The sequence below is a fragment of the Rana temporaria genome, chromosome 12 (assembly GCF_905171775.1).
Source record: "Rana temporaria chromosome 12, aRanTem1.1, whole genome shotgun sequence".
NCBI classification, from domain to species: Eukaryota; Metazoa; Chordata; class Amphibia; order Anura; family Ranidae; genus Rana; species Rana temporaria.
In genome coordinates this window covers 34,480,858-34,496,299 of record NC_053500.1, presented here as the reverse complement: position 1 = coordinate 34,496,299, position 15,442 = coordinate 34,480,858, and the positions used below count along the sequence as shown (strand labels likewise).

Genomic DNA, 15,442 nt, shown 5'->3' with positions numbered 1-15,442 from the left:
AAGCTCTGTTCTCTGGTTCCAAACAGAATGACACTTTAATGGTAAACTTAGCTTTCTTATATACAGTTAGAAAGCATGCTGCAGTAATCAAATGACACACTCCACCTACAATATCACACAATGGGTGCTCAATAAACATTCCTTTAGATAATGACAATCAGATAATCTACATGAACTAATTACTAGTCATTTACCCAGACGTTCTGACTCCGCGATAAGCTATTCTCACCTGATACACATTCCTTTGTAGACGTAATTGACATGCTAATCCACTACAGCTGAAAAGTCAGCCATCTGACCTTTCAGACTGCCAACCCCCAACACATCTATCATCAATAGACTTTCACACAATGAAATATCTTAGGAGCCAGACTCAATTAACACCTCAACAGTATGTATCCCCACATGAATGACCTGTTGGGGTCAGAATTAACCACCTGTAATATTTCAAGATATCCTGCAATACATGAATTATCATTACTGTCCCATCTCATGTAATCCATGATATCAGTTCTCAGTCATCCTATGCCCCTAGTGGACATAGGATGACCCTAGACACAAGAGTCATTGGTGAAGCTGACACAGGAGTACCCCACATCCTTCAAGAGTCTCTGGGTCCCACGGGCCATGCTGTTACATCAACCAACATTAGAATTCTTCTATAGCCTATGGGCAAAGCATTTGACCATAAATGTCCACTTGTGAAGATCGTATGTTTTTAGCTGCTTGGTCGAATCTTCATGTCTCTATAATGTTGAATCTTTTCTCGCTATGTGAAATCTTTTCTCTCTATGTCAAATCTTGTCTCTCTATATCAAATCTTTTCTCTCTATGTCAAATCTTGTCTCTCTATGTCAAATCTTGTCTCTCAATGGCAAATCTTTTATCTCTATGTCGACTCTTCATGTCTCTCTATGTCGAATCTTTACTCTCCATGTCGAATCTTTACTCTCCATGTCAAATCTTTACTGACTAATAGAGTTAAGGTTAGGCACATTCAACTGCAGATTCGATAGACACAGATAGCTATTGTCACCGTCATGTCGAATCTTCTATCTATATCGATCTGTTGACGCAACTACATGAAAATAAAGCATTTTGTATGTCCGATCTTTCGGATTTCGGACTCTGCACATTCGTTATCGTTTGTTAAAACGAAAATCCCTGAAATTCAGACTAAAAAGGAATTCGGACGAAAAGGAATGCACATGACTACTAAGTATTTAGGCCCAGATTCACAAAAGAGATACGACGACGTATCTCCTGATACGCCGTCGTATCTCTGTTTTAGGGTCTTCCTAACTATGCGACTGATTCATAGAATCAGTTACGCATAGTTAGCCCTAAGATCCGACAGGTGTAATTGAATTACACTGTCGGATCTTAGGATGCAATACCTCGGCCGCCGCTGGGGGGAGTTCGCGTCGTAAACCAGCGTTGGGTATGCAAATTAGTAGTTACGGTAATCCTTGACGGTTTTTCGCGTTCGCTACTTTGCTGCTAGTCTAGTTTCCCGTCGCAAAGTTAGTCGTCGTTTTTGCTGCCCTAACTTTACACAGCACACGTATGTGCTGTATAAAGTATGGCCGTCGTTCCCGCGTCGAAATTTGAAAATGTTTTGTTCTTGCGTAAGACGTCCGGGAATACGAAAGTACACTACGCAGGTCGCCGTTTGGAAAAATTACGTCACTTCGCGCAAAGCAAGGCGCGGGATTTCAAAACGGAGCATGCGCAGTAGGTCCGGCGTGGGAGCACGCCTAATTTAAATGGCACTCGCCCCTTTAAATTACGCGGGCTTACGCCGGAGGCCGCCAGCATAAGTTTTCATGCAAGTGCTTTGAGAATCAGGCACTTGCGATGAAAACTTGCGGCGGTGTAACGTATCTACGATACGTTACGCCGCCGCGATTCTACGTGAATCTGGGCCTTAGTGACAGCTGAGACTGCAGAAGAGCTTTGAAAGGCCTACCAGAATTACTGTGTACCTTGTGATGGCTGCAAAATGTGACTATAAGTGGGATGGGGAATGGGCTTTAAAGAGATCCAAATGGGGACTCTTAATGGTGGCATTATGCACACCTTGCTACTGGTGGGCTCGACTAGGCTAGTGTGGCCCAGATTGGACACTCCTAAGAGTATCAATTTTTTGATTGGAATTTCAGAATTCATATCTCAGCTTAGCCAAGTCAAATTACAGAATGAGCCTGAGCAATTAAACTTACTACAAATTGCCTACATGTATTTAGTTCAAAGAGTAGGATGCAATAACAGGATCTCTTCAAGAAGCACCTTGTTCAGCCTGAGATTAAATGTTCCAAGCTTTGCCCTGTGCCAAACTCAATATGTTTGCCCTGCCATTGAAGGGAATGCAACACCAAACTACTATTAACATATCTTCCATATGTGTGTGTAGCACCCTGGAGTTTAGTCAGGGAGCTCCTCACAAATTTAATTGCCAAGAGTAGCTATCTTGGTCGATTGATAGGGATCTATTAATTTCTCCCTAAGTTTGGCCTTGTTGTACTTTTCCTTTCTACCACTAGGTGGCCAGGCCTTTGTTGGTAATAGATTTGAGAAGGACAACTCAAGGTCAGGTTATGGGTATATGGGGTAGCTCAGCCTATGGGCAGGGGTTTTCTTGAATCCCTTGGCCTGCTGGGAGAACCTATATATTTGGATGGATTCGGGAGTCGGGTGATCTGTGCCACTTGGACTGCCATCTGGGTGGACGTGTGTCGTCTGCCCCAGGCTGCTAGGCCAGAGTTTGGGCCTGAGGGCAGCGCAGGGTTGGAACTATGGCTTGCAGTTCAATAATGCCAGTTGTGCCGGCCGGAGAACCTTTCAGTGGTCAGAGGTAGAAGGGAATCAGTCGCCACGAAGGGACCGATCGCCTTTACCAGGGACCACAGTGAGTAACAAAAGCAAGTACCGGAACCATATTCTCACCAAAGGGCACAGTGGAGAATCGGGAAACTTCAGGCGGTGATCAATTCAGGGACCCAACCAGCGGAGGAGACGCTTGTTTAACCAAAAGTGATGGTTCTGCCGGCTGGAGAACCTGTCAGTGGTCAGAGGTACCAGTGATTAACAAAAGTGACCACAGTGAGTAACTAAAGCAAGTACCGGAACCATATTCTCATCGAAGGTGGAGAATCTGGAAACTTCAGGCGATCATCAAGTCAAGGACCCAACCAGCGGAGGAGACGCTTGTTTAACCAAAAGTGATGGTTCTGCCGGCAGGAGAACCTGTCAGCGGTCAGAGGTAGAAGGGAAGCTGTCGCCACAAAGGGACCAATCGCCTTTACCAGGGTGGTACCCACAGTGATTAACAAAAGTGACCACAGTGAGTAACAAAAGCAAGTACCGGAAGCATATTCTCATCGAAGGTGGAGAATCGGGAAACTTCAGGCGATGATCAAGTCAAGGACCCAACCGGTGGAGGAGACGCTTGCAGAGCAGCCTTGTGTGTCAAGCCAAGGAACGAGCCGGTTAGCAGGGGTGAAGCTTGAGAAGTATCTGGAGTGCCAAGCTAGGGGTCCAGCAGAGAAGCGGGGGTGAGGCTTGAGGGGATACCACCACAGACCTTGGAGGAGCTCAAGGAATTTATAGTCAGTGAATCAGAGGGTCTAATGAGAGACCAGGAGCTCAGTATTGAAGTACTACAAGGAGCAGATGTAGTGGAGCTGAAAGAACTGATACGTTTGAGTTAGGAACTGTTACCATAGGAGGCAGCAATCCTGCACGTGCAGAAGTGGCGCCTTGCTCGGGCATTTCCCTGCACGGCTGTTCTCCTATTGAAGTCTCGGAGTCTGCCAATTGAGTTCGCATTTATCTAAGGGTGTCCCGGCCCTAACCCTCTTTCCCCCAAAATATATAAAAATATCAAAAGAAATAAAACCCCTTTTACATCCAAGAAGTGTCTGGCGCCCAATGACTTTCACCATCTTTGCACCCACTATGCCTCACAACCCACCACATATTGAAGGATGTCAGCTATCTTTTGCCTCGGAGGTTCTCATTAGACCTAAAGAGGTAAAAGACCTTGCTACATATGTGTCAGAACTGTTGTCATCTATAATTCAGTGTCCTGACTACCAAACACAGAGGAGCTTTGTGCATAGAGACCTACCCATACCAGCTGTAGTCCAGGTAGGCTTTGTTCTGTGACTCACAACAGGAAGTCCCATCGAAACACCTACACAGGAAACATAAGATGTCATTACCGCTTGTCATACAATTGGCACCAAAATAACACCATGATACCAATCATCATTCACTATTGTGCAAGGAATTGCTCCTAACATTGTTATCAAGCCTTATTTGCTAGCAATGGAATTTTTAGGAGCATAGTTTGCGATAATCAGACAGAGCGAGGGTTATGGTGACTTTACACGCAACAATAAATTATATTAACCACTTAAGACCCGGACCTTTATGCAGGTAAAGGACCTGGCCAGTTTTTGCGATTCGGCACTGCGTCGCTTTAACTGACAATTGCGCGGTCGTGCGACATGGCTCCCAAACAAAATTGACGTCCTTTTTTTCCCACAAATAGAGCTTTCTTTTGGTGGTATTTGATCACCTCTGCGATGTTTATTTTTTGCGCTATAAACAAAAATAGAGCGCTAATTTTGAAAAAAATGCAATATTTTTTTACTTTTTGTTATAATAAATATCCCCAAAAATACATAAAAAATCTTTTTTTTCCCTCAGTTTAGGCCGATACGTATTCTTCTACATATTTTTGGTAAAAAAAAAAAACGCAATGAGCATTTATTGATTGGTTTGCACAAAATTGTGAGTGTTTACAAAATAGGGGATAGTTTTATGGCATTTTTATTAATAATTTTTTAATTTTACTATTAATGGCAGCTATCGGATCGCCGTCTTTTTTAGAAGACCCGTTAGGGGGCTTTGTTGAAATATCAGGGGTCTAAACAGGTGGAATCTTCCCCATATGTGTCGTCGCCATTACTAGTAAAAAAAAGAAGATGATAAAAATACCATAAAACTATCCCCTATTTTGTAGACGCTATTAGGTAGATTCAGTAAGAGTTAGGCCGGCTTATCAGTAGATAAGCCGACCTAACTCAGAATCTACACCGACTTATGTTTAAGCGTATGCTCAAACAGAGATACGCTTAAACATATCTAAGATACGACGGCTTGCGCCGTCCTATCTTAGATTGCAATATTTTGGATGGCCGCTAGGTGGCGCTTCCATTGCGGTCGGCGTAGAATATGTAAATGAGGAGATACGTCGATTCACGTACGCACGCCCGGCCGACGCAGTACTTTTATGCCGTTTACGTAAGAGGCTGCGTAAAGTTAGAGCTAGGCCCTATTGGAATAGTAATGTCAAGTATGGCCGCCGTTCCCGCGGCGAAATTCGAATTTTTTACGTCGTTTGCGTAAGTCGTCCGTGAATCAGGATTTACGTAGTTTACGTCCACGTCAAAATCAATAGGCCCGTGCGGCGTACTTAGCCGCATTGCACACTGGGAAATGTAGGCGCCCGGCGCATGCGCAGTTCTCAAAAGACGTAAAAAACGTAAGGTCAAGCCCCATTAATATACAACACGCCCCCCTCAAACACATTTGAATTAGGCGCCCTTACGCCCGCCGATTTAGGCTACGCCGCCGTAACTTAGCAGGTAAGTACATTGTGAATCATGTACTTGCCTAGCTAACTTACGGCGGCGTAGCTTAAATGCCTTAAGCTACACCGCTGCAAAGTTAGGCATAGGTACTTGAATCTACCTATATAACTTTTGCACAAACCAATCAATATACGCTTATTGTGATTTTTTATGTAGAAGAATACATATCGGCCTAAACTGATGAAGACATTTTTTTTTTTTTAAGGGATATTTATTATAGCAAAAAGTACAAAATATTGTTTTTTTTTCTTCAAAATTGACGCTCTGTTTTTGTTTATAGCGCAAATAAATAACGCAGAGGTGATCAAATACCACCAAAATAAAGCTCTATTTGTGGGGAAAAAAGGATGTCAATTTTGTTTGGATACAACGTCGCACAACCGCGCAATTGTCAGTTAAAGCGACGCAGTGCTGTATCGCAAAAAAAAAAATGGCCTGTTCATTAAGGGGGTAAATCCTTCCTGGGCTGAAGTGGTTAAAGGTCACATTAAAAAGGTGGAAAACTTTCTCACATGATTTATCTTTGTCTCATTTTTTTACAACACAAAAAACTGACATTTTAACAGATGTGTAGACTTTTTATAACCACTGTATATATATATATATAAAATGAGGGAATAAGGAAATGTAAGCTTAGTGTTATAATAGAATGAACTTACTCTGTAACCCGGCATGGCACCTGAAAAGAGAAGACATCATTATAGACACTTTGCCATAAAATGATCATGAAGACAGAGAAAAAAGTATCACATATTTTCCACTTCCCAATCATGACTGCATAAAATATACAATACATTACAAAGGGCTGAGAACAAATATCAGACGTGAACTCATTGTATAGAATAAATAACCGTTTTTTTTGTTTTGTTTTTTATTACTTGTGGAAAGAGCTATTACACTAGCTGCATATGTCCATAGTCAATCTGGTCAATAGTCTACACAATTTTTTGGGAAACAAGTAAACGGTCTGATTAAACACTAATGCCCCGTACACACGATCGGCATTCCGTAAAAAGTTAGCCGGGAATCCCGGGGGGAAAACCGAAAACCTGCTTGGTCACATTCCCCCGTGTACTGACCAGAGATTTTCCCGTCTGGAAAACTGCGGTGAGAGCTTTGGCCGGGAATCCCGGGCGTGTGTATGCTCCACCACAGTGTTTCCCATAGGGAATTGTCGGTCAATTTTTTGTATATAGCGCAAAAAATAAAAAAACGCAGAGGTGATCAAATACCACCAAAATAAATCTCCATTTGTGGGGGAAAAAAGGACATACATTTTTTTTGTATTTCAGCGTCGCACGACCGCGCAATTGTCAGTTAAAGTAACGCAGTGCCGTATCGCAAAAAATGGCCTGGTCATGAAGAAGAGGCAGAGGCGTTGCTAGGGGGGTGTGGTCCGCACCGGGTGACACCCGCTAGAGGGGTGACACCATCCCGTTTTTTTTTTTTTTTTTTAGCTGACATGCCCAGCCTGCCCTGTGCAATCCCAGCCTGCCCTGTACCACCCCAGCCTGCTCTGTGCCACCCCAGCCTGCCCTGTACCACCCCAGCCTGCCCTGCACCACCCCAGCCTGCCCTGTATCACCCAGCCTGCCCTGTACCACCCCAGCCTGCCCTGTACCACCTCAGCCTGCCCTGTACCACCCCAAACAGCCCTATACCACCCCAGCCTGCCCTGTACCCCCCAAACAGCCCTGTACCACCCCAGCCTGCCCTGTACCACCCCAGCCTGCCCTGTACCACCCAGCCTGCCCTGTGCCACCCAGCCTGCCCTGTGCCACCACAGCCTGCCCTGTACCACCCCAAACTTTCCCATGCCACCCCAACTTGCCCTGTACCACCCCAATCTGCCCTATGCCACCATAACTTGCCCTATACCACCCCAACCTGCCCAATGCCACCCTAACTTGCCCTGTACCACCCCAACCTTTCCCATGCCACCAACCATAGTTACGCCACTGAGAGGAGGTAAACCTTCTGGAGCTGGAGTGGGTAATGAATCCTATATCTGTTACTGTATGTTGTTTTTCAATGTACAGTTTTGCATCAGGGGAAAAATGTATATGATGAAATACAGTATCTCACAAAAGTGAGTACACCCCTCACATTTTTGTAAATATTTTATTATTTAATCTTTTCATGTGACAACACTGAAGAAATGACACTTTGCTACAATGTTGTGTAGTGAGTGTACAGCTTGTATAACAGTGTAAATTTGCCGTCCTCTCAAAATATCTTAATACGCAGTCATTAATGTCTAAACCGCTGGCAACAAAAGTGAGTACACCCCTAAAGTGAAAATGTCCAAATTGGGCCCAAAGTGTCAATATTTTGTGTGGCCACCATTATTTTCCAGCACTGCCTTAACGCTCTTGGGCATGGAGTTCACTAGAGCTTCACAGGTTGTCACTGGAGTCCTCTTCCACTCCTCCATGATGACATCACAGAGCTGGTGGATGTTGAGGACTTTGCGCTCCTCCACCTTCCATTTGAGGATGTCCCACAGATGCTCAATAGGGTTTAGGTCTGGAGACATGCTTGGCCAGTCCATCACCTTTACCCTCAGCTTCTTTAGCAAGGCAGTGGTCATCTTGGAGGTGTGTTTGTGGTTATCATGTTAGAATACTGCCCTGCGGCCCAGTCTCTGAAGGGAGGGGTTCATGCTCTGCTTCAGTATGTCACAGTACATGTTGGCATTCATGGTTCCCTCAATGATCTGTAGCTCCCCAGTGCCGGCAGCACTCATGCATCCCCAGACCATGACACTCCCACCACCATGCTTGGCTGTAGGCAAGACACACTTGTCTTTGTACTCCTCACCTGGTTGCCGCCACACACACTTGACATCATCTGAACCAAATACGTTTATCTTGGTCTCATCAGACCACAGGACATGGTTCCAGTAATCCATGTCCTTAGTCTGCTTGTCTTCAGAAAACTGTTTGCGGGCTTTCTTGTGCATCATCTTTAGAAGAGACTTCCTTCTAGGACGACAGCCATGCAGACTAATTTGATGTAGTGTGCAGCGTATGGTCTGATCACTGACAGGCTGACCCCCCACCCCTTCAACCTTTGTCATTTCTTCAGTGTTGTCCAGGGCCGTCTTTAATATGGTTTGGGCCCTGGGCAAACATTTTTTTTTGGGCCCCCCTCCAGCTTATTTTGGGCCTGGCTGGTTCACATGTATGTTTTGGCGGTCCTCATTTGTGCAGGCATAGCAGCCCATTGATTTGAATGGGCTGCCATGCCTTTGTTTCCTGCAGAAAAAAGGTGCATTCAGCATTTAAAAAATACAGCTGCCTTGAAATCCATTCTGCTTTTGCACCATGCTACTTACCTGCAGTTCTTGCACACACAAATGCACTGTGTTTTTAAAAGCGTGACCTAAACGTCTAAAAATGCAGCAAGTTTGACAGTGCGGGAACTGCAGATAAGTCACAGCAGACAGCATAATGGACAGACAGTGCTGTATTTCAGTGCTTGATGGGCATAGGTGTGCCGTGTGTGCAGCCTATTACATGAGGCATGCGCTTTTCTTTGCAGGAAACGCAGGCATGGCGGCCCATTCAAATGAATGGGCTGCTGTGCCTGCGCAAATGTGGGCCGCCAAAACAGATACATGTGAACCAGCCAGGCCCAAAATAAGCCCATCAAGCAGTTAAATACAGACAGTAATGCCATGTGCTCTGAGGCCTTACTCAGCCTGGACTGCAGGTCTGGTCTGTGATTTAAAGAGTTCCTCTATTTTACACATGGCATGGCATGGGGGTCCCATGGTGCTAAAGCAGAATGGACAGACGGTGATGTGACCCCATGCCATGCCATGTGTAAAATAGAGGAACTTTTTAAAACACTGACCAGACCTGCAGTGAATCATCAAATATTATAAAGACTTTGGGCACACTCTACAGAAAACTTCTATTTACAATATAGATTAGCAAACAGTGACATACCTTGAGGAGCAGGACATGAAGAAGTCAGCCTCAGGAAGAGCAGATTGGGGATGTTATAAAATCACATTCTAATTCACTTTTATATACAAGCAGCACCCAGTGGCAGGAAGGGAGAAGTGCACATCTAAAGGAAAGCCAGGGGTGCTGTACATTTTAAAACACTGGGAAGGGAAGCAGTACTGTCACTGGCTGCGTGCCGCTGATGATTTTCAGCCTGATTTGTGGGCAGCACAGGGGCTTAACGGGCAGCAAGGATCAGGAATTATGGGGCCACTTACACAGCTTCAGGCATGGGCCCCCTGGAGCAGAGAACCGTGGGGGGGGGGGGTGCTGCCGCCTGAAATTGAGAAGCAGGGGGGGGGGGGGGGGGGGGCTGCTGCGAATTTAGAAGCGGGGGCCTTTACAAAAAAATAAATAAAGAAAAATATATATAAAAAAAGGGGTGTAGCCATCCGGGGCCCTGGGGAACTCTGGGCCCTTTAATAAAAAGAAAAAAAGGAATAAAAAAATATATAAAATATATATATATTTTTTTTAAAAAGGGGGTTGCCATCTGGGGCCCTGGGGACCTCTGGGCCCTTTAATATATATATTTTTTAATAAAAATAAATTACAAAAAAAAGGGGGTTGCCATCCGGGACCTCTGGGCCCTTTAATAAAAAATAAAAAATATATATAAGAAAGAAACATTTAGAAAAAAAAAGGGGGGGTTGCCATCTGGGGCCCTGGGGACCTCTGGGCCCTTTAATAAAAAAAATATATACACAAAAATAAAAAAATAAACATTTATAAAAAAAATAAAAAAGGGTGTTTGCCACATGGGGCCCTGGGGACCTCTGAGCCCTTTAATAATAAAAAAAAATATATATATATATATATATATATATATATATATATATATATATATATATATATATAAAAATAAAAGAAATATATATAAAAAAATAAAATAAAAAGAAATAAAATAAAAAAAAAAAAAAAAAAGGGGTTGCCATCCGGGGCCCTGGGGACCTCTGGGTCCTTTAATAATAATAATAATATATATATATATATATATATATATATATATATATATATATATATATATATATATATATATATATATATAAATAAAAGAAATATATATAAAAAAATATTTTTTTTATAAAAAAGGGGGGTTGTCATCCGGGGCCCTGGGAAACTACGGGCCCCTGGGGACCCCCAGACCTCTAAAAAAAAAATTGGCCCTTTAATAAAAAATAAAATAAAAATATATTAAAAATATATATTTTTTTATTTAAAAATAAATAAAAAAAGGGGGGTTGCCATCTGGGGCCCTGGGGACCCCTAAAAAAAATTGTCCCTTTAATAAAAAAAACTCTAAAAAAAATTGGCCCTTTAATAAAAAATAAAATAAAAATATATTAAAAAAATATTTTTTTTTAATTTAAAAATAAATAAAAAAAAGGGGGTTGCCATCAAATTTTTTTATTTTTTTTCTTAAAGGCGGTTGCTTTGAGCCCCCAACAGTGACAGGGCCCTGGGCAGCTGCCCAATTTGCCCTGTGGTAAAGACGGCCCTGTACCCATGAAATGGATACAGCGCCCAGAGGCGATTCAGTTCGCATGTGTTGCGCTTTACAAGTCTCTCTCTCTCTCTCTCTCTCTCTCTCTGTAAAATCAGATTGTTCGAATTTACGCCAGCTTCAGGAACATTTCCTCCCTGTAGATTCCTTAAAGCGGATGTCCACACAAAAATGGAACCTCCGCTTTTCGGAACCACCCCCCCCCCCCTCCGGTGTCACATTTGGCACCTTTCAGGGGGGAGGGGGTGCAGATATCTGTATAATATAGGCATTTGCACCCACTTCCGGGCATAGACCCCCACAGGATCTGCGGGGGTCTGCGTCACTTCTCGTCAAATACCTCCCACCGCTGTCTTCTGGGAAACACATAGGTCCCAGAAAATAGCAGGGACCAGTTAGGACGCGCTGCGCGACTCGCGCATGCACAGTAGGGAACCGGGAAGTGAAGCTTCACCGAGGATGGCGGTGGGGGCAACCGAGAGCCGAGTGATTGCTCGGCTTCGGCTGCCGACATCGCGGGCACCCTGGACAGGTAAGTGTCCATTTATTAAAAGTCAGCAGCTGAAGTATTTGTAGCTGCTGGCTTTTAATATTTTGTTTTTTAGGCGGACATCCTATTTAAGAGAGCAATTGTTTTACTGAGGCATGTTATTTCCTATGTATGTGTCATTATATTGTTCAAAGGCTCAACCAAAATTAAATAGGAGCTCCTGTCTCCCCCCCCAAAAAAATACTGTAGCTGCTGACTTTTAATACACATACCTGTTAAGGGATCCAGCGATGTCCGCACCCAATCAGCTTTGGGTGCAGGCACTGGCATTTTAGGTAAGGGAAACCGGCAGTGAAGCTTTCCAGCTTTACAGCCGATTTCCTACTGCACATCCTGCAGTCTTCCATGTCCTTTGTGTGTCCCAGAAGACTGCAAAGGGAACATGGAGGGGCCAAACATTCTCGTAGATCACCATGGCGCTCTGACCTGAAAGTGGGAGCGGGTACCCGTCAAAAACAGGTTCCCAGGTACCTGTTTTTGACAGGTACCCGCTCCCACTTTCAGGTCAGATCGCCACGGCGATCTACGAGGATGTTTGGGTCCTCTGCAGCCTTCTGGGACACACAAAAGGCATGGAAGACTGCAGGACCAATGACAAAACGTGGCGCGACATGCACAGTAGGAAATCGACTGTAAACTCCACCCCCAAAAAGTGCCAAACGTGGCAGTGGAGGTGGGAGGGATGCAAACAAACGGAACTTCCCCTTCTGGGAGAAGTTCTGATTTAAGTTTTTTTTTTTGGATGCTGGCAAGCTGACTAAACCAAGAGTCTCATATTCATCTCAGATACCCCAGGCCTACAAAGCGGTGGGAGATCCCTGTCTCTGACACCTCATGGGAGCTTCCAGTGTTCCTGTGCACCGTTGGATACTTCCACCCATAATATAAAATAATTAAAAATCCTATAGAAAACATGCTAAGCCCAAAGGAAGCTTATTCTTCATTAAAATATGGGAACGGAATTTTGGTTATGGCCAGGGCCGATCCTAGGCAGGGCGTGCGGGTTGCTCCGCACCCAGGTGCTGCAGAGGTAGGGGCGCCAAAGCTCCAAAGTGCTCACCTCCCTCCTCCTTGTCTGTGTCCAGAGGTGGAGTGCATGTAGCGGGTGCTGCGGTTCCCCATCCTGCTTTGCTCTCTCCGCTGGCAACTGACAAGAGAGCATACCTCCTGCTGTCCCCGGAATCCGGGTTGGGCACCACAGCGGAGCCTAGTACCGAAACACGTTCCAGTACTAGGCTCCACTAACTAATTCTGTCCGGTGCGCGTGGAGCAGTCTCCTGTCTCCCCCGCTCCCTCTGTGTGTGTCGGCTCTTTTCCCATAGGCGGTGTGATGAGAGGCTTCTGGGTTGGCTGGAGCTGCTGCCAATCATCCCGTGCACTCCTATAAATGCTCTCCGAGTGCACCCTCCTAGTAACCAAAGATGCCACTTATTCCCCGCCCCCTGTAATGTTCTTTTGCTCCCAGCGCGCCCGAGCTACAGGGATCTATTGGACAGGTACTGATCTATGGGGACACCTGCTGTGGGGGAGCTCTGATGGGGGACACCTGCTGTGGGGGGGCTCTGATGGGGGACACCTGCTGTGGGGGGGGCTCTGATCAGGGACACCTGCTGTGGGGGGCTCTGATGGGGGACACCTGCTGTGGGGGGGCTCTGATGGGGGACACCTACTGTGGGGGGGCTCTGATGGGGGACACCTGCTGTGGGGGGGCTCTGATGGGGGACACCTGCTGTGGGGGGCTCTGATGGGGGACACCTGCTGTGGGGGGCTCTGATGGGGGACACTAATGAAGACTTTAGGGGAGCATCGCTGTGTTTGAGTCGTAGCCATAGAAATATTTGTAAAGGGGAGGAGTTAGTAAGATGACCACGCCCATGTGGGGGGCGCCAGCAACATTTCTGCACCCAGGCGTCTGTGACCTAAGGATCGGCCCTGGTTATGGCCTTTCCAAATTAAAACTATTCCAAATGATAAGGCTAACTCATACCTCTTTAATTTACTCCAAGATGCAAGATACCACCCTACCCACTGGTATAGGACCCCCTCCCAATTGGGTACCATTTTTCCATCCTTACGCCCATGATGCTGAAGAGGCTGAGAACAAACAAGATCTCCTTTGTACATCTGGTGGGAGTGTCTGAAGATCCATCCCTTCTCGAAGGACATTCGATTGCAAATCAAGTAACACGTAGTCATAGAGCTGCCAGAAGCTCCAGTCCCATTTTTATTATATATTTGCTGTTGGAAGGCACAACATTGTTTCCACCCAACATTTATTTAAATTGCCCCCAACAATCATTATAGTCCATTCAATAGACAACATTTATATACATAAATAGTGGCGGTGCGTCTATAGAGGTCGCTGGAGCGCCGCCCCCCTCTGGCTCTCGCACCGCCACTGAAATAACATAGATTAATGCATTGCATGAATCTATGTTATTGTTGCCGGCCGCTGCCGCCGACTATTTAGATGGCCGGACGGCGAGCGCCAGCCACCTGAATAACGGCAGCCGGTTGGCTGTGCGGAAGTACAGCCCTCAGGCTCTCGGAAGCTTATCTAAGGGACGTACGGGTGGTGCGTTCCTTAGATAAGACTGACAAGGGCACAGTGGCGACAAAGGGCACAGTGGCTGCGTTTGATGGCATGGCACAGTGGCTGCGTTTGATGGCATGGCACAGTGGTGACAATTGATGGCACAGTGGCTGCGTTTAATGGCATGGCACAGTGGTGACAATTGATGGCACAGTGGCTGCGTTTGATGGCATGGCACAGTGGTGACAATTGATGGCACAGTGGCTGTGTTTGATGGCATGGCACAGTGACTGCGTTTGATGGCATGGCACAGTGGTGACAATTGATGGCACAGTGGCTGCGTTTGATGGCATGGCACAGTGGTGACAATTGATGGCACAGTGGCTGAATTTGATGGGCCCAGTGGCTGCATTTGATGGGCACAGTGGCTGCATTTGATGGGCACAGTGAGGCTGCAATTGTTTTTTTTTTTTTTTTTTCGTTTGCGCCCCCCCAAAAATGTTGAGCACCAGCCACCACTGTACATAAAAAATTCTATAGGGGGAGTGGCACCCTTTTATAGTGACTGTGGCTGTGGTCAGTATAGTATAGTATTTAAACTAAGGAGCTAATCCCTAAGAGGTATAAAAACAGGTGTTCTACATTTCCAGCATCTATTAAAACCTAATATATTTTAATGACTGTACAAATATGTCGGACTTCCTGTGCTTTATATTTTCCCAGTTCATTGACCTTTTCACAGGATTTCATAAAGTTGTCATCACATAGGCAGTTAGAGATTGAGTATTTTTTTTTTTTAATCAAGAGAAATTTTTATTGAAACAAAAAAGAAGTAAATAAACATCCACTTATACATACAGTATCTGACCCCATTTTTGACCCCATTTTTGTAAATATTATATTATATCTCTTTATGTGACAACACCAGGGCCGTCTTTACCACAGGGCAAATGGGGCAGCTGCCCAGGGCCCTGTCACTGTTGGGGGCCCAAAGCAACCGCCTTTAAAAAAAAAAAAAAAAAACTTTTTTTTTTTTTTTAGGGGTCCGGAGGTCCCCAGGGGCCCGGTGGCCCCCAGGGCCCCAGATGGCAACCCCCGTTTTTTTTATTTATTTTTAAATTAAAAAAAAATATTTTTTTAATATATTTTTATTTTATTTTTTATTAAAGGGCCAATTTTTTT

The 15,442-nt window shown here is 45.0% G+C and overlaps 1 protein-coding gene across 2 annotated transcripts in view; it reads right to left on the bottom strand.

Annotated features, from left to right (window-relative positions):
- The window catches only part of TMEM92 (transmembrane protein 92), a 50,160-nt gene that overhangs the window by 24,334 nt on the left and 10,384 nt on the right, over nt 1-15,442 (bottom strand). Inside the window, exons 2-3 of one of the 2 annotated variants that reach the window (XM_040329753.1) lie at nt 6,320-6,339; nt 4,136-4,195 (exon numbers count right to left, since the gene is read on the bottom strand). In XM_040329753.1, coding sequence (XP_040185687.1) covers nt 4,136-4,195; nt 6,320-6,339 — 80 coding nt within the window. Of the gene's footprint in view, nt 1-4,129; nt 4,196-6,319; nt 6,340-15,442 lie in introns of both variants that reach the window. The other variant, XM_040329752.1, reaches the window with a different exon arrangement.